General features: G+C 31.7%; 1 protein-coding gene across 3 annotated transcripts in view; it reads left to right on the forward strand.

Annotated features, from left to right (window-relative positions):
• The window catches only part of rho-5 (rhomboid-5), a 552,643-nt gene that overhangs the window by 175,244 nt on the left and 357,705 nt on the right, over positions 1–19,694 (forward strand). For all 3 annotated transcript variants that reach the window (XM_075375248.1, XM_075375249.1, XM_075375250.1), the window contains exon 3: positions 12,018–12,368. In XM_075375248.1, the coding sequence (XP_075231363.1) occupies positions 12,046–12,368 (323 nt within the window). In that variant the 5' untranslated portion in view covers positions 12,018–12,045. The remainder of the gene's footprint in view (positions 1–12,017; positions 12,369–19,694) is intronic.

Raw genomic sequence — 19,694 nt, forward strand, 5'->3', positions numbered from 1 at the left:
GAAGAAAATCAGTGTACTTTTTTATGTTACTGTTTTAATCAGTTTTCCATTCAGCCAAGAGTAATTTTCAGATGAACCTTTTTCATTATTCCTTTTGACTACTTAAGTTATAATTTAAAATTTACTTAATAACACCTATGTAGGTTTGATAATTACCAGTAATTTATACTTTCTAAGAAAATTAATAATTACTATTTTTTTTTTTTATTCTTTTATTTATAGTTATATCAACAATAAATTAAGTAAGAGTCATTAGTGACTTAGACTTAGAGAAATTTTTTTACAAATAGCTAATGTTTAAAATTTACAATTGAACAAACATTGAACATCAAACTAATAATTACTAACCATTAGAACTTAACCACTGTTTAAGCAATATTTCATATAGACAATTAAGGATATAAAAATTTTTAAATTAATTTTCTCATTTTATTATCTTATAAAAAATTTTAAGTCTTGATGTCATCCTCTCAAATAAGCATCTTCATATTTTGACTTAAGTTTAATTGCCTACAACTAGTTGTGAATTTTGGGCACTCTAAGAGAAGAAGGTTTATAGTCCATTGTTCATTACATAACTGATCTGTTCTTACACAGTAAGATCAGTGACAACGAAGCAGATTGGTAGAGGGTGAAGCTAGTGTTCCCAACCCGTAGTTGCCCTTACAATGATGTGATCTCGTCTGTTGGGATGGACGATTGGTTTTTCAAACACATTTTCCCAAATTCCATGTAGGCCCATGGGTGAACTTAACAACCAAAATTTGTTCCACTGGGCATTTAGTTTATTGGAGGACAAATAAATATATATTGCATTTCTTGAAAGTGTTGTGTATTTTTGTCTTCCTTCTTATCACTTCACATATTTTATCATTCCACCACAGAATGAGTAGCTTCTTGAGTTAACCAGATATTCTGGAAATATATCTGATGCAGAGTCAAATATAGCATTCGAACACCAACTTTCAATAACTCCAGTTGTTTGAGGGAGTATTGTGTTAGCAGTGAAGCTGATCCAATCTGCCTTACCAAACAACCAACTTTTAGAAACGGGATATAATTTTCTTGTAACATCATTTATAATTTACACCAAGAAATAATCACTTCTCTGAAGATTTTGTAGAACTTTGTGAGAATATCTCAGTGCAATCGAAGCACTAATAAAAGTTTAATCTATACAGGAGATTGTTCCATCTCTGGCTTAAAATAAGTCCCTGAGTCATCATTTAAAATAGTAAAGTCAGAATTGAAAGAGACTTTTTCAATTTTCTTCCCTGGGGATCTACTCAATTTGACCCCCAAATAGGACAATAGTGTTCATTAAAGTCACCCATTAGTAGTACGGGTGGGGGAAGCTGAGCAATTAATCATATTATGTCATCCTCCTTCCAATCAAAGTTTGGCAAGTATATGCTACAGACAGTAATCTGCAGCAGACACTTTTTTGTGTTGCTACCACTTGCATATTATTTATTGTGTATTTCAACCACTTCATTGATAGCTCTAGCCGAAGCTAATATGGCTACTTTACCTCCAACTCTTATTATGGTGTTGTTCATCTCACCATTAAATATTACATCTACTTAAATAAAAATTTTTATCTCAGCAGAAATGTTTCTTGCAGATATATAGAAATTGGGTTTACATCATATATCAAGAGTTAAAGCTCAAGAATGTTTGACAGACATCCATTGATGTTTCATTAAAGAACTGACTTATTTATTTCTTTAGACAATTAATCTTTAGGTTTACCCTTCATCATTTTCCTTTTCTTATCTGTTCATCGAACAGCTTCATGTTCGATAAGTATATCATCACCTGTGTAATTGCCAGCCTCTTAGTTGGAGACCAATGAAGCAGCAGATGATGACTGTCAGGGCTCAGTGCTTGGTTTAGGCATCGATTGAGAAGCAGGAATTGAGGAGACACCTACAACAGGTGTAGCACTGCCTGCCAGCATCAATCAGGAGAGAAACAGGTCTCCCCTGTGTGGTTTTAGGTGGCCTCTGTGGTTTTGGCAACTCAGAAGTACATGGTTTCAGAGACTCCTTAAAAGTCTTTGAAGCAGTCATCCTCTTGACAGGCTCATCTAACAGATCAAGCAATCGAATTTGAATCTCAGGTTTTTTATCCTTCTTTCTCTGTTCAGATTCACTCTTGTTCTTACTCAATGCATTGTCTGGTGGATGTGTCTTGGACGGTCTCATAATTTTCTTTGGAGAGAGAGTTAATTTTGTTGTCAATCACTCTCTCTATCATTGTGGCTAACACTGGAGTGAGGTTTCTAAGGACTTGGTCTGGATCATCTGTTAGAGCAGGAACAGTAGTCACTGCCTGAACATAAGTTGTAGTTGCTCTCAGTTTGTGGTTGTTTACAATCTTTTTGGCTTCGAAGTAGCTGACATTATGTAACATTTTCACATCTTGTATAGCTACCTCATCTTTGTAAAGAGGACACTTTCTTAATCAACATACGAGGGCTATTCAGAAAGTAAGAAACGTTTTGGAATTTTAAAAAACCAAGTACAAGAAAAACTTTTTATTATATACATGTGAAAGAGGGTCTAAAATACTACTTTTCAACATAATCACCATACAAATTCAGGCATATCATAATGGTGGACAAGCTTTGAAATTCCTGTGTCATAGAATTCTGCCGCCTGTGATCTCAACCACTCAGTGACGCACCCATCTTGCACAAAATTTGTGGTAGCCTAGCTTCTGTGAAACAATTTCAAACAATAAAGTCCGTGAAACTTGTGGGAAACATAGAGAAAGCTCAGTTATTGTGAAACGGCGGTTTTCACGAATCTTTTCGTCAACTTTGGAGACCAGATCGTCAGTCACAATGTTCGGACATCCATTCTTCTCTTTATCGTGAACGTTTGTTCGGCCATTTTTAAACTGAATGTACCACTTCCTGACAGAACTTTCACTCATTACGTTGTTCCCGTACACTTCACACAGTTTCCGATGAATTTCTATTGGTTTTAATTTTTTTGCCAACAAAAAACGAATCACAGACCGCAACTCACAACTGTCGGGATTTTCGATTGCAGCACACATTTCAAATTTGTATATAAAAAAACAGGCAGTGCGGAGATGTTCCCGTTTTCACGGTTGGACGCTGACTGAGGTGCCGAGCACGAGCACACCAATATATACGCGATTGGCGTGCGCCTGGCGGCGTCAGTTGGAAACGATCCTTACTTTCTGAATAGCCCTCGTATATGCTGTTCTCTGCAGTTAATGCAAGCAGAAGGATCCCTACATTGCTCTCCTTCATGAATTTCTTTACCACACACACATATTTGCAGTCGTTTGCGACAAACCGCGGTGTGGCCAAATCACTGATATCTAAAGCATCACATAGGTTCAGCACAAATGCTTACATATCCAGACGATGTATATCTATTCATACATTCTCTGGCAATTTTGGTCTGTTAAAGGTGAGGACATGAGAGGCAGAAGGTTATAATAAGGTTCATCCTTCGACTCCTTGCGGTGACAACTCCTCTAAAATGTCCTGTTCAGAGCAATTGAGAAGATCTTGGCAGGCCACAACACCTTTTGAAATATTGAGGGTGTTGTGAGGATCACAGAGCAAAGTCTGTATCACAGAGCTGTAAGGATCAACTTGTACAGCAGTCTCCTGTTAAATTCAGCCTAAGAAAATTTTTTTGGTCTTTTCTTTCTTTTTCCTGTTTAGCCTCCGGTAATTACCTTTCAGATAATACTTCAGAGGATGAATGAGGATGATAAGAATGAGTTGTAAGTGAAGTATAGTCTTGTACAGCATGTCATTGGTCTAGTCAATGTATAGATTGTTGAATGTTTTTCGTATTTCTTTCACTGGCCTTCAGCGCATATCATTATTTTGCAAGCAGTAAGGGAAGGGCTTACCTTTGTTAAATTTCTATCTTCCTTAATAACGACCAGGTCTCAGTGCAAAGTTCTTCATAGTAGTTCTCTGCACACTCTTCAAATCAATAATTCTTCCTTTCCCAAAACTCTTCTTCCATTATGATTCTTGTGACATGGCTGGTTCTGAACAAGGGTGTTCGTCTACCACAATGAATTGTTTAACTTGCATAATGATTTAATCCCTTCTATAGCAAGACTAGTTGCTGGGATACACCCACACTCCAGGGCTACCAATCCTGGAGGTTCAGCTAGGTACTATGGTGGAACTGGTATATGTCCTGGCTGAAAGTGGATGTGTAATCTCTGCACTAACTTCAGCCTCTTTGACCCTGGCCACCATATCGCCAGTTTTAAAAGTGGTGTGAGTTCATTTCCAAAATCATTTTCAATTGTTCGTGTCAACAGGTGGCCAAAGAGTCCAGTCCATATAGTGACCTGAAGATGGAAGAAGACATCTTCAGGTTACTATATGGACAGGACCAGTGTTTGTGTTAAACTTTTCTGGATTCAAGTCACTGTAAGGAAGATGGAAGTCCGAGGAAAATACTCGGAGACCTGTTAGCCAGCTATATGTATGTATTGTACTTATGTACAGCTGTTACTGCCCTGGAAATGGAACATAGAGGGTATGTTTTGAATGTGGGGATTATCTTTCTCAGAGTAGTAAATACCATACTTTAATATCCATCTTTGTATCAAGTTTAATGAAGTTTCTATTGTGTCCTTAGTAATATTAATGCTTTTACCTCTGACAATGAGACTTTTGGAAAATTGGTACTATTAATCCTCTTATTTATCACAATTTTTTTTTGTTTATTATAACTATAATACATTTACGTTTTTTTTTTAATTATAAATTTTATTTATTAAACTACATGACAGTAATTAAATGTTGGTGATATTCATTTATGCTTTCATTATTAAGTGATAGCAATTCTGTCATAATCAGATATACTCATATGTTTAACGAAAATAAAAAAAATAGAAATTAAAATTGAAATTTGGAATAACAAACTCGAAGAGATGACTAAATACCTCTGTAAAACAATTTAACTTCAAAAAAAATTTCATCAACCATTTCTCTGTAAGGAGATTATCAGAATTTAAAACAGAATAATTTGTATTCTTTTGAATTTATTTGTATGAATTGATGCTTTAAAATATTATAAGGTCTCCAATGCATATTCTATTATATCTGTCTACTGTTTGTTATTACTTTTACTGTGTAAAAAACTGCTTTTTTGATTTATTTATAATGATTCTAAAGAATTTTTATTAATTTGCAATCTATAGATTTCTATATAGTTATTTATTTTAAGAAAAAATTGTGAAAGTGTGAATGTGCATCAAATTAAATGAGACACATGTTGGATTACCAAGAACAGTGTATGTTCATTTGCCTTTCTCATTTTTATTTCATTGCAAACTTTGAGACAAGTGAAGGAAACTGGACAGTAACATTGATTGTGATGGACGCACCCTTCTTTTATATTTTGCTTAGTAAGCTTATATTTATTTTATGTGCCTGCACATGATGATAAATGTATTGTGTATGTGTGTTTTAGTGTGTGTGTGTATGTGTGTTTTAGTGTGTGTGTGTGTGTGTGGGGGGGGTGAGAGAGAGAGAGAGAATGAGAAAGTGTGAAAGAGAAAAGAGGAAGTATATACACTTTTTTAATACAGACATTTTAAAATTATATTATTTCTTTATTACAATAAAGTTAACCTTTTAACCAAAGGTTTCTAGAATGAAAAGCTACATGCTGACAGCAAACACCTCATTCACAGCCTATACTACATAAGAAAAAAATGTAACCAATGCTACTCAGCTGACATTTAATTTCCTCCATTAGTGGTTATGTAATATTTATTACAGTTAGGAAGGCTAAAGAGTCGCATATTAAAAGTAGATTTTTACAGATTTGAACCAGATTTTTTTAACCATCAACCTCTGGATTAAGAAAATAGTAGTCAACCATTCAGTTATTCTGATTCCAACACAGCAATTCTATTAATTATAAAATGTATTAATTACTTTTGTATATAATTTTTCTAAACTTATGATCTATAATACATTAATAATATTTTAAACTGCTTATTGTTCAAAGCACTTCATCAGTTTATTATTTCATAATTACTTTTTGTCTTTCAATTTATTATAATTACTAACCTCAATGATGGAATAATAGTATCTCTGCATTTCATGTGGTAGGTTCTCAGTTGAATACCAGTCAGGTTTAGCATTTTCCTTACACAAAACAATGAATTTTTCATAAATAACTGTAATTAGACAATTAGTCTGTAATTACTAATATAAATAAAAAGTTATTATTGTTAACATATTATTTATGTTCATTCACTTATAATATGATAGAGTTTTTGTTTATATAAAGTGGGCTTACATTTCTTTTTAAGTAATGGCCTGAGTCTAAGATTAAAGACATTATAAGTTGAGGCAAGTATTTTACTAGTAAATAATAATTTTATTGTTTTTGGTTCCTTTCATAGAAAATGGTACATTGCAACCTTTATCAATCTTTCAATATCATTGACCCGACTGCATAATTGAAATATCTCTGATTTAAAAGAGTTTTTCCTTTATTTTGTTGAAGCAAAATGTCTCTGAGTGATTATAGCCTGAGACCTAGCCATATCAGTCAATTTTTAATGTCACTTGTTCTGTAGTTCTGCCTTATGATCTTCATATTTGTTATGAACTAATTAACAATGCATATGGGACTAATGAACCAAGGAAATAAAACAGGAACATGAATATTTTTATTCAATGAACAAGAATCACAGTATGTATAATCCAAGACACAGTTACCAATCACAAAAATTTTCTGAAAATATTTCATTTTACTTCTAATTATATGAATCTTTTCTAAATATTGTAAGTAGTATGAACGTCTTCTTCGCTTTATTACATTTCTTGTTAACTCTGGAATATGTGCATTCATTTCTTTAACATAAGTTAAGAACCTGTTTTTTTAACAGTAGTTGAATAATAATTTTACTCAAAGAATATTTGTTCACAACCTTCATGAAATATATCAATAATGATGATGTGATATTTAAACATTGAACTATTTTTCTCTTTTTGTCCTTTTCTGAAGTAGTTTGGATATGTTTAGTGTAATAGTTTGTAAATAATTATGTTTTAGTTTAAGATTTTATAATTAGTGTTGTAACTTATGTTTTTATAAAAATTTGTACTTAACTAGTAGGTGTAATATATAAAAGATTTTTAAAAATAATATAGAATATAACCAAATTTAGCTGTGTTAATATTTTTTATTTATTTTGAAAACTGGATTATTATTTTCAGATTAAATTAAGAAATTAGGAATATTAAACATGGTTCATTTTTATTAAGCATAATGTTTATGATTTGAGTGGAATGCTTGATAAATTATTGTTTTATTTTGTTAAATAAGGGTAAATTATGGTTTTTACTATACACTACTTCAGGGTTTAATTTTTTTATATTGTCTACTTCAGTAACAGGTTTGTTTAGTTTTGCCATATTTTTATGATAATAAGAATTTTCATTCTATTTAACAATGAAAATTTAATCTAATCTATCTACGGAAGAATGTTAGCAAAGATAAGTTAGAAGTTGATCATGTAATATCTTTCGACCAAATCTTTATGTTGAGCAAATAGCCTATCTTAGGAGAGTTTTTTTGCATATCAGTTAAAAAAAAATTTTCTAATAGTTTCATCATTTGAGAAATATTTCCTTCTTAGTTAAGTAAATTCTTACTTAGGATTCTAAATAAATTAAAAAATATGTTAGTCTGTTCATAAATATTATCTTCACACCTTTTTCTTTGAAAATATTAAACTAATTTTTATGAAGTAAAAAGCATAAGATTAGAGTTAAAATTTTGATTAATTCTATGGTCCTTCTAATTCCTACAAGATTAGCACTTAATTTAAGTTACTCATAACTATAAATGGCATTTATTCTATCGGTTTACCACCTGTATAATCATGAATATTTTATAAATTTTTAATATACATCACTAATAGAGATGTAGAGAGGATAAAAATTGCACATTGTTTTTTTTTAAATTTATTATCATTATATAAAATACAATAATAATATTATTATTATATCTAATATTATTTAATAAAATATTTTGTAAATTTTATCAAATTTACTATAACTAAAAATAAATTTTTAAATTTAAAGTTTCCAATTTTCAAGGACATATTATCACACTGATCAGAATGACGATATATTTAAATCCAAGTAATTATTAACAAAAATTATGTTTTGTGTGTTCATAATATGGAAATCATATTTTCATCTCAACCATTAACCTTAAAATTGGTTTGTATCCTCTGACCCAACACCAGAAGCATCATATGGATATAAGCTTTATATCTTTATGAAGCTTAAATAGAGAGATGTACTCAAGTAAGAGGTATGAGATACGGCCTGTTCCTTTCCAAATCAGAAATATACCTTAAAAACTAATATTAATCAGAAAAACTATATAGTACATAATTAAATTAGGTTACATTCTTTTTTTTCTGAATAATAAATTTGTGTCAAGAAATTTCTTGCCTTGAGGAAACACAGTATCAAAAATTATTGATATGAAATACTGGTTTTATATGTTCACTTAAACAGTTGTGTCAACTAGTATGGAGAAATAGATTGGCTGTCTTACGTTGCTATATGTTTAGTTAATTCTTCTGTTTTCATTGTTGATGAAGCAAAACTTATTTAAATCACTGAAGATTATTCCATTTACCTTCTTTCTTCCTGAAGCCAAAAGATCACTGCTGATTTCCCTGCTGTGTTGTATATTTATTTATAATTCATAAAGAAATGTACGATCTGTTTGATTCATCAACAAACCTTTCTTAAACAGTCACGTCAATATTAAAGTTCTACCTATAGTAGGAATAGACAAAATTAAAATTGTAACCCTGTGGCAATTAAAATTGCTTTCTGTTTGATTCTTGATTTAATGTTTAGCTTTTATATAAAATTAGACAGAATCTCTTTTTCATTTCATAGAAATGAGTGATCAATTTTTTTTATCAATGTATTAATTCATCATTTATTTTCAATTGCTAGTCTGTCATATAAAAATTAAAAAAATTATATTTTTTACTTTGTAGCAAACGAAAAAGTTAAGATGGCATATTTTATATTATAAAAAAAAGTTAAAATACAAATTTAATATCTCTACCTAGAATACATCATTTACATTTAATTTTAATACGAAAAACTAAATTAAAACAACCAAACAAATTTGTTTCTTACTTCTCACCAGATAAATGTAATATATTTAAATGTTACTGACAGATTCATTTGTAGTTAGTCTTTTAATCAGTTCTTTTCAACAACAGAGAGACACCTAAAGAAAATTAAGAAATAATGTTTTCCAAGAATTACTAATGCTTCTTATTAAAGTTTGAATTTTTTAATTTTGTGATTTTGAATTTTTTTGCTAAAATGAGTATGAAAGACTCAAAAACATTTTTTTTTAAACTGCCCTTTAAAAATTGAATTTTTTTTTTGTAAAATTCATCCCAAAGTAAAATTTAAAACGGCTGAAAGTTCTCTGTGATGAATGTACTAATTTGAAGACAGTACTTCATTCACAGTTATGATAAATTTATCCTAGTCAAGTTTTGCTAAAATGAGTATGGTCTCAGGGCGACCATTCCTGAGATATGTGGTTAATTGAAACCCAACCACCAAAGAACACTGGTATCCAAGATTTAGTATTCAAATTGGACACATTACACTTCATTTACATTCATACATATCATCCTCTGAAGGAATACCTTATGGTGGTTCTGGAAGCTAAACAGAAAAAAGAATATACACGTCTTGCTGTTGAAATAATTTCAATCGTTCTTGAATGGCCCACACATGGACAAATTAATAATCTAATTAACCCATTATTAAAGATTAGTATTACAGGTGACCCAATTATTTTGATTTTATGGATGAAATTATTTTATCAGTTATTTTTATTGATGAAATTAGTTCATCAATTATTTTTATTGATTAAAATTTCAGTAAAAAAAACATCCTGTGGATAATGTAAAAATAACAATTTTATTTAAATAGGTTAAAGTTCTTAAAACTCAAACATAAGAAAGGACATTAAATTTTAAATAAAAATTTATTTTAGAGAAATATTGATACTGGCAAAAAAACAAATATGTATCTTGAATTTGAAATACCATCTAACCTAACCCAAGCTATATTAATTTAATTAAGTTAACATAAGTTAATTGAGTTAAATAACATAACTGAATTTAAAATAAGTTATTTAACTTAATGTTAACTTAACAATTAAGTTTTGTTAATATAAGTTAGGTTAAATAAACCTACCTAACCGTAGCTGAGGAACGTTCTCAGATTAGGAATATAACTTAATTATTAAAACAACTAAATTATTAAAATTACTTAATCTTTTAAATGTAGTAACGCGCTCTAATTAATAGCCCCAAAGTGGTATCTTTTTTTGGGTTGAAAAGGTGGTGTAAAAGAACTATGGAAAATAATAATTCCTTATACAATAAAAATAAATTATGACTTACAGACCCAAATATTTATATTTTTGTTTTACAATAGTACTTTTGAAGTTAACGGAATCATTTATATTTAATCTTATGAATCGTGTAAATAATAACTGCTGAATAAAATAATCATTGAAAAATTTCACATTGGAAAGTGTATTATTATAAAGTGAGCAATGGGTTTATTGTAATTTCAAAATAAAGAGTGTTTAATATCTAGGACAAATTTTCAAAGTAAAGTTTAAGAACCTCAGTTTATAACCACTTACGAGTCTACTAACCTTTGTTGTCACCAGTATCGACCAGGTCATGCAAACACATTAGCGACTGCATGGATTCGCCCGAAATTTGACTCATTAAGTACTGAATGTTCATTAATGCCGCAAAGAGTTCGATCTTTCTCATGTTACTGAATTTATTTATTTATCAGTAGTAATTTTAATAAATTTTTCGTATTTTTTACTTCCAGTTCTTAAAATAGTGATTCTAATTAAAGTTGTTAGTTCATCTTTTCTTTCAATCCGATCGTTTCTTAGATAATATAATCATTAAATAAAATAGAATACCAAGATAAACCGATTACCTGGACATTTATCCAATAAAATATATGGCTGTTCATTTTAATCGGATGATCCTGAGTCAAAAGTATTAAAAAATACTGGAATAATAATAATTGATAGCATAAAGCTAACCTTGTCAGTGTATACTACTTACAGTGTATACCAGTGTGTACCATTTCACATTTTTTAATTCTAGTCGCAGTCGATGACAAGTTTTCGGAGACCACCTAACAAAACAATTGTCCAAGGAACCAGATAATAAACCGTTATATCTTAAATCTGTACGTTTTCCGGTCGCGAAAAAAATTGCTTCCATATTTAGAATATAAATTATTAGGTGTATATAATAGCGTCTTTTTTTCTCCAGTTGATTTAACTTATAATTATACAGTAAAGTTCATTTCCTGTGGAGAATATACCATAATCCAAAAATTCTTTATCTCGCGTTAATTCATTTCGTTATTTTGCCTCAATAAAATATCACAGGCTTTGTGAACAATTAGCTATGGTAGTTCTAGCCTAGAGAGAGCTACCTAAAGTAAATATAAACTCAAACGCCTACTGTTTTTCTACCTTAATTTCATAAATTATCCCACCACAATAAGTTGTAAGCCAAATTACAGTTTTTTTGTAACCCTGGACAAACATTTCTTATATCGGCGTTATTTTGAAGCCCAGTTCTAAAATTCACCAGTAACACTAAAATTTAGTCAAGTTAAAAATAGTTTATAGTCTAACTTTCAATAAACTTAAACCAAAATCCTGGAACAATACAGGTAACAATAGCTGATTATGGTTACCTTTTGTCCTCTTCCAAACCGCTGATGTTTTGTTTTACCTAAAGAACTCTTAATAGAATGAGAAGAAATTTCTGAAAATTAAACATTTTCTCTGGGGCATGAAGATTACATCATTTCCTTTCACCTTAAAGTTTAATTTTCAATCCAGTGTTTAATTTTTTATTTTTATGTGTTTTAGATGTCCTGAGAAGGGTTCCCGGGGGAGGATGCAGGAGGTGGAGGCACGCAGCAACGTCAGGGATCAACACTGCGTTGGCGGCGGCAGTAGTAGTAGCGGAAGTAGCATAAGCAGCAGCAGTGCCAGCAGCAGCAGCACGTCGAGTAGCAACGGCAGCGTTAGGGAATCGTGCACCGGCAGAGGCGGCGGTGGCTACCTCGCCGAGCACAGGGCCTTCCTTCCGCCGCCGCCGACTCCAGACCGCTATTTGCCTCCACCAGCCCCCGCGCCCCCGGACCCATACGATAGGTATCTATTGCACAATTACATACACGATCGATATGTACCGGCCAACATCGATAGGTATGACAGGTAAGATTTTAATATCACATCTCTTAATAAACTACTTTTATGCTCCATATTTAATTAGTTTGATTTGATTAATCACTTGATTTAATTTTAAGACGTCCTTGTGAAAAACTTTATTAATTGCAAAAGATACAGAATGAAAAGTTTTTTCAATCAACAAATTGATAATACTAGCCAATTCTGTGGGCAGTAAGAAGATGCATCTTAAATTTTTTTAACTGATCTAGTAGAGTACTATTTCTTAGCTTCATTCTTTTATTATATATTGACACGTTTTGAACCACTCCATCGTCAAAACTTATTGTATTGATAGAAGTTTAAAAACTTCTACTAATCTTTATATAGCATCTAGTCAAATCACCTCTTTGACGTCATGCCTTATCTAGCTTTCTTGTTTATTTCATGTTAATGTAATGTTATAAAATAAACAAGAAAAAGGTTAGGTAAGGCATGGTTAAATACATGGAGCAGAAATTTAAAAGTACCAATACAATAAGTTTTGACAATGGAATGGTTCCAAAACACTTCAACATATAATAAAAGAATGAAACTAAGAGAGGTAAATAGTACTCAACATAGTGATCTTAGCAGAAAAGATAATAGTAATTATTATTTTAATAACAACAATTTTGATCTAGTAGAAATTATTGGTTGAGAGAAAGCGTTTCTTTATTCATAAGCAAGGAAATTATATTACATGTGGTATATTAGCAAATTACAGACTGACAACTGAGAGAACTTTTGAGAATGCTCAGAATTTTTAAAAATAAGATTATTTTAAAATATGACAAACTGTTAAATAGTTATATAAACATTTAAATCACAGAATAAGAAAATTTTCCTGTATGAACACCAATCGATTGTTTTTACTAACTGAAATTCAAATTTACAGCATTCTGTAGACATCAGAACGGTTTAGCAATTCTATAATTCTATTGTATTTTCTTTTATATGAGTGTCATCATAAGGGATAAAACAAATCCTACAAAAAGGAAAGCTAAAATATTTTAAACAGATGAAGTTATACTTGTTTAAATACATCTAAATTGGAAAATAATTTAGACTTTTTGTAATGTTCTATCATCAGTCTTTGATAATGAATGTTTTTCTGCTTTTCCTTTCAAACAATGACCTGACAACCCAATTTTTATCTAGATAATTCATTCGACTTTCTGTTGGACCCCCAAGGGATAATATAATACTTCATTTTTTTTTTTTTTTGTTTATGGGTGAAAAACGCCTGGGTGTTATCATCGCCCAGAAGTTTATTAATAAAAGGGTAAATTAACTCCAAAATAATAAAACTTATAAGGTGTAAAATGAATATTAATCATATAATAAAAATTTATTAAAACAAGAGTCAAGAATGTAAAATAAAATTCAAAACCAATACCGCAGACGAAGTCTTTAAAAATATAATACTTCTGATGGAACTATACATCGAAATAATAAATATCTAATAATAATGTCATGCTTACTGCTTTATTAAGATATTTCAAAGAGAAACAATATAATTTATGTAATTACTTATGAAATCATTCTGATTATTAATTGGAATTTGTCATCTAAGATGGCTTCCAGAAATAATATACTATGGACAACAGAAATACTACTGTTATTATTAACGGGAGTACTATTTATGTAGTTAGCAGTTTAGTACATTCCTGAGTAGCATAGCCTAACGGTATTAACCATTTTTAAATTAGATATTTATAATCAATGTACAAAATTGTTTAAGTTTTTAAAAGAAAGTTATTTAAAGAATTCTGCCAGATATCAAAACAAGTTTAACATTTAATAATTTTGTTGGATTCTATTTTGTATTAGTGTCGCCGTATTACCCATATATAATGTCACCAAAAAAGAACAGTACTGTACATTTCAGGGTTGGATGCAACACTTATCACTTACCCAGTTTTTTTTTTTTTTGTTACGGCCCGGAAGGACCAATTAGTCATTTATGTTTAGTCTTTCTTATCTTCCAATACTCTTTCATTTTCCTGGAAAAATCCCTTTTCTGTTCCTCTGTCCAAACCGTCCCCGTTTTCTTTTTAAGCTTTTCTGCAAATTTAACACCGGGCAAGTTGTTATAATTTCCAGATCCTGTTCTGAGATTTGCAGTGCAATGCCTACTTCTTTGATGTCTTGAAGCTCCTCAGTGGGCCACACTGGTTGCGTTTTTAGCTTTAGCTATCTTTCCAAGAGTTGTTTACTTTTCCTTGATTCCTCCAAACGCAAGAGGTGGCCAAAGAATTTAATTCTCTTCTTTCTTATTTCTTCTGTAATTGGTGTAACGACCTCATAGATTCTATGGTTTGGGAGTAATCTCCACTTTCCTTCCACCAAGTTTACCCCGCCAATACAGGTCCTTACGATCCTTCTTTCTATTTTGGCTACTTTTTCAGTTCTCGATGCTATCTTGATTTGACCCAGTGTTTCACTCCCATACATTACTACCGGTTTGATCACCGTATTATAGTGTCTTACCTTGGCTTGTTTGGAGATGCATTTCTTGTTATAGGTGTTTCGTGTGACCACTTGTGCCATTGCTAGTCTGTGTGCTCTTTCTTGCCAGGCTATTTTCTCGTTTAGATTCCATGTGATGGATTCAACTAGTTTATTACAATTAAATTATTTATATCCCACATTGTCAATACTTTTTCTCTCTTCATCCCATATCTCTGTGTCTGGTAACAGATATTATGGTTATAAAGTCTCCATTACAGTTTTTCTTTTGTAGTTTTTCAATCATTAGTAAATTGTATTGATCACACTTCAATAAAGAATGTGGATGATCAGAGTTTCATGATTGTAGAATCATTATTTCATGAGAAATTATATTCAGTATATTTTTATTCAATTAATGAATGCTAAGTTGGTCCAGTGATTAGTACATGAAAATATACTGTTGTTTTTTTTTATTTTTTTTAATAAAGTATAATATTAAAACACTAGTAAAGGACTTGTAACAATTATATGAAATAATTACACTGTGATGGTTTTTTACTATTCAAACAAGAATAGTTATTACTTTAAATTATCAACATTTCCTAAAATAATCAACACTTCAGCTTAAAATCTATGTACGAGTATTCATTGACATGTTAAATTATAATACCACTGTTAATTTCACATAAGTAGGATCTGCTTTTAATTGCAGTGAATATATATATATATATATATATATATATATATATATAGGCACACAGAATGTTTCATTTTAATCACCCCAGGTGATTAATTATTTTTAGTAAACTACGCACAATACAAAAAAATGACTTAAACAAAAGTTACACAGGTTGGAGAGGGACACCTCATGGTGACCTTAGATTTGACCTTGAACTCGACCTTATTTCAAGGTCAACACTTTTTTCAAATGGAATGACTTATTTTTCTCCACCATTGAAAAGAGCAGAAAATTTTATATTGGTATGTGTGGTCACACATATGACCTTGGAAAATGTTTTTAAGGTGATATGGCTATCAGAGATAGTGTCATATGGATCTGGATTTTTTTTGCATATATTTACAGTCACTGGTTTCTAAGTTATTAGAAGAGGATTGCTATCTGGTACTGTCCCGTATAACACTATCTCTGATAACCCGTATAACAGTGTTTACCTTGAAATGAGGTCAAGGTCAAATCTAAGGTCATCATGAGGTGTCCCTCTCTAATCTGATTAACTTTTGTTTAGGTCATTTTTTGTATTGTACGTAGTTACAAGAATATTGCCTGGGGGCAATTTAAATGAAACACTCTATACATACAGAGGGTTCCGGACAAATATTCACCGAACTTCAGTTACTGATTCAGGACACCAAAATGAGTAAAACATTTACATCAACATAAGTTCTATTTTGCTTTTTTTTCATTCTGGACGCCATTTTGTGATTTTCAACAAAAAAAATATTTTTTTCAGGAACGGGTTAACCTACTTTAATTAAATTTGGCAAATATACTACTACTGTCTTATTCTACAAAATAAAAAAAATTTAAAACGTCATCTTTAAAAATTTCATAATGTCCGCCATCTTCATTTATTAATCTTCAATATCTTAGTAATTATTTGTTTGATCTAATTTTTATTTATTACAAAATTTATTAGTCATTTTATTTTGAACAAAATGACAACTCATTTCTAAAACTGCATTGATAAAAAATTCCAGTTATTGCAGACAATTAACCTGGAAGTACGCATTCGCTCCATAATGCAGGCTTTTAATTTTTTGCCACTAAATCATTTTCTTCACTAAATATAATAAAAATTATTAATAACAAATAATAATAGTAAATTAATAATAATTAAAAAAAAAAAAAAAAAAATTAAATAATAAGTTAATTTGGTATAAAAGTTCTAATAAAACAGAGAATAGTTCTTTTTATAATGACGAAATATAACCTGTATTAAAAGAAAAAGAAAGTAACTTATAAAAATGAATTATCTAAATTAAAATTGTTAGTTAAAAAAAATCAAATAACCGAAATCTATTTAATAATTTGTCAACAACGAAGGAGCTTTTCTTTATGTTATTATTATTAAATATTAAAACATTTGTACATTATAAATAATTTTAAATTTGGCTCATTTTTTTCTATTTTTTTAATAAATAAAACAAATTCATTTATTAAATACTAGCAGACCCGGTAATGCTTCTCTAATGCTAGATTTTTGAGTATATATATATGGGTCCGGCATATAAACCTGACGATTTTTGAGGGATAATAATTAAACTGTGTTTCGTACTATTAAAACATTTAATATATCAAATTAAGATCAATTTTTGCAATTTATAGTGAATTACATAGATTTTTTTTATTTGAATATTATGTCGTACAAATGTTTTCCATTACTCCTCACACACTCACTTAACCTCATTCTAAAATTTGACATTGCTCGCTCAATCATCACTTGTGGAACTGCTTCAATTTCTCGTTGAATGGCTTCCTTAAGTTCTGCAATTGACTGTGGTCGACTACCAAAGACAAAGACTATGTTTGAGATACTCCCACAGAAAAAAATCACAAACAGCCAGATAAGGTGAACGCTATGTCCAAGGAATGTCGCCAAATCGGGAAATCAAACGTCCAAGAAAGGTTTCTCGCAGAACATCCATTGCGATTCTCGCCGTATGGACGGTGGCACCATTCTGTTGAAACCAAATTTCATGTCCTTGAAAGTCATTCAGTTTCGGTCGCAGAAATTCATTCAACATGTTTACGTATCTATGAGATGTTACTGTTACTCTGCGATTTAACTCCTCAAAAAAATACGGGTCAATTATGCCAAACTCCGAACTTTGAAACCGCACACCACACTGTAACATATTAACTGTGAAGTGGTTTTTCAAGAATTTGCCGTGGATTATGCGAACCCAATAACGGTAATTTTGTTTATTCACAAATCCTGGCAGATGAAAATGTGCCTCGTCACTTAAAAGAATAATGGCATCCTGGTGGACATTTTCGAGGACGACCTCGCAAGCTGCTTTGCGAGACGCCCAATCATTTGCATTAAGTTGCTGCACTAACATCATCTTATACGGATGGAATTTCAGGTCGGCATGAAGAATTCGTCGTACACTTCGATCAGAAATGGCTAGCGCAGTAGCATGACTCGCTGCTGAACGTCGTGGAGACCGCGTAACAGCTAACCTTACAACGTTAATGTTTTCAGTCGTTCTCAAAGTCCGTTTTCGTCCTGTCAGTTTCATTTTTAAAGCAGACGATGTGTTCCTAAAATTCTTCACTCACAACAATATCGTATTCCTACTGGGAACAGACGCGTGTCGATATAAAATGAAATGTCTGCGAAATAAACGCTGTTTTACAATAACCGAGTAATTATTTTTAAAATAGGCTTCAATCGCAAACGCTCGTTGTTCACCCGACCACGACATACTTGCTTCTAAAATGCATGAATAAACCTGTCGGTTTACAACACTCCCGCCTTCTCATTGACAGTGGTGCCAACAAATTACTACAAAATCGTCAGATTTATATGCCGGATCCAGTACATATATACGAGGTGCGACAATAAAGTAATGAGACTGATGTGAAAAAAAATGTTGCTTACCGTTTTAGTCATGTTTAGTGTTGTCTCCTTCAAAGTAGTTCCCCTCTGATTGCACACACTTATTCCAGCGCTTCTGCCATTGATGGTAACATTTCTGGAACTCATCTTCTGTAATATCCTCCAAGACCCTCGTGACAACTTTTTGGACATCTTGTGTTGTTTGAAAATGGTGTCCCTTGGCCGCTATTTTGACTCTTGGAAATAGAAAAAAGTCGCACGGAGCGATATCTGGTGAATAAGGTGGCTGTGGTAGTACTGAAATTTGTTTTGAGGTTAAAAATTGCTGTACTGACAGAGCAGTATGGGATGGCGCATTATCGCGATGCAGAATCCAATTATCAGCAATGTTGGCACGGACACGAAGAACTCGTTTACGAAGTCTTTCTAAAATTTCTTTGTAGATATATTGGTTAACTGTTTGTCCAGGAGGCACCCACTCTTTATGAACAATTCCCTTGGAATCGAAGAAGCACACAAGCATGCATTTCACTTTTGACTTTGACATGCGAGCTTTTTTTGGTCTGGGTGATCCCTTTGAGCACCATTGCGAACTTTGGCGTTTTGTCTCTGGATCGTATTGAAAAAACCAACCTTCATCACCAGTGATAACACGGCTCAACAAATCTGGATTGATTTCCGTTTGCTCTAACAGATCGGCTGCCACAATTTTCCGTGTTTCTCTCTGTTGTTGTGTGAGATTCTTGGGGACCATTTTTGCACAAATCTTTCTCATACCAAGACCTTCAGTTAATATTAGACGAACCGTTTCTCGATTGATGTTGAGTTCTTCTACAATCATTTTCACGAATAATCTTCGATCAGATCGTACGATTTCACGCACCCTGGTCAAGTTGACATCTGTCCGTGAGGTTGATGGTCGTCCACTGCAGTCTTCAACATTCGTTCTGCCTTCACTAAATCTTTTATGCCACCGAAAAACTTGAGCTCTTGACATAACCTCCTCTCCAAAAGCTTTCTGAAGCTTACCGTAAGTTGTCGTCGCGTTTTCACCCGATTTAAAGTAAAAAGAAATGGCATACCGTTGCGCAATATTTTGCGGTTTCATTTCTGTGACGAGAGACACAAACACCTGTTCACTTATTACAGCGCAACTCACGACTGAGCAGTTGGATCAATGTGCCGCTTGGACTAGAAGTAGCTTATAGACCAAGGTCAAAGATGGTGTCCCTACGCAAGCTGCAGGGTTGCCACATCTTGCAAAGAAAAATCAGTCTTATTACTTTATTGTCGCACA

This window comes from Lycorma delicatula, chromosome 9 (assembly GCF_047948215.1).
Source record: "Lycorma delicatula isolate Av1 chromosome 9, ASM4794821v1, whole genome shotgun sequence".
NCBI classification, from domain to species: domain Eukaryota; kingdom Metazoa; phylum Arthropoda; class Insecta; order Hemiptera; family Fulgoridae; genus Lycorma; species Lycorma delicatula.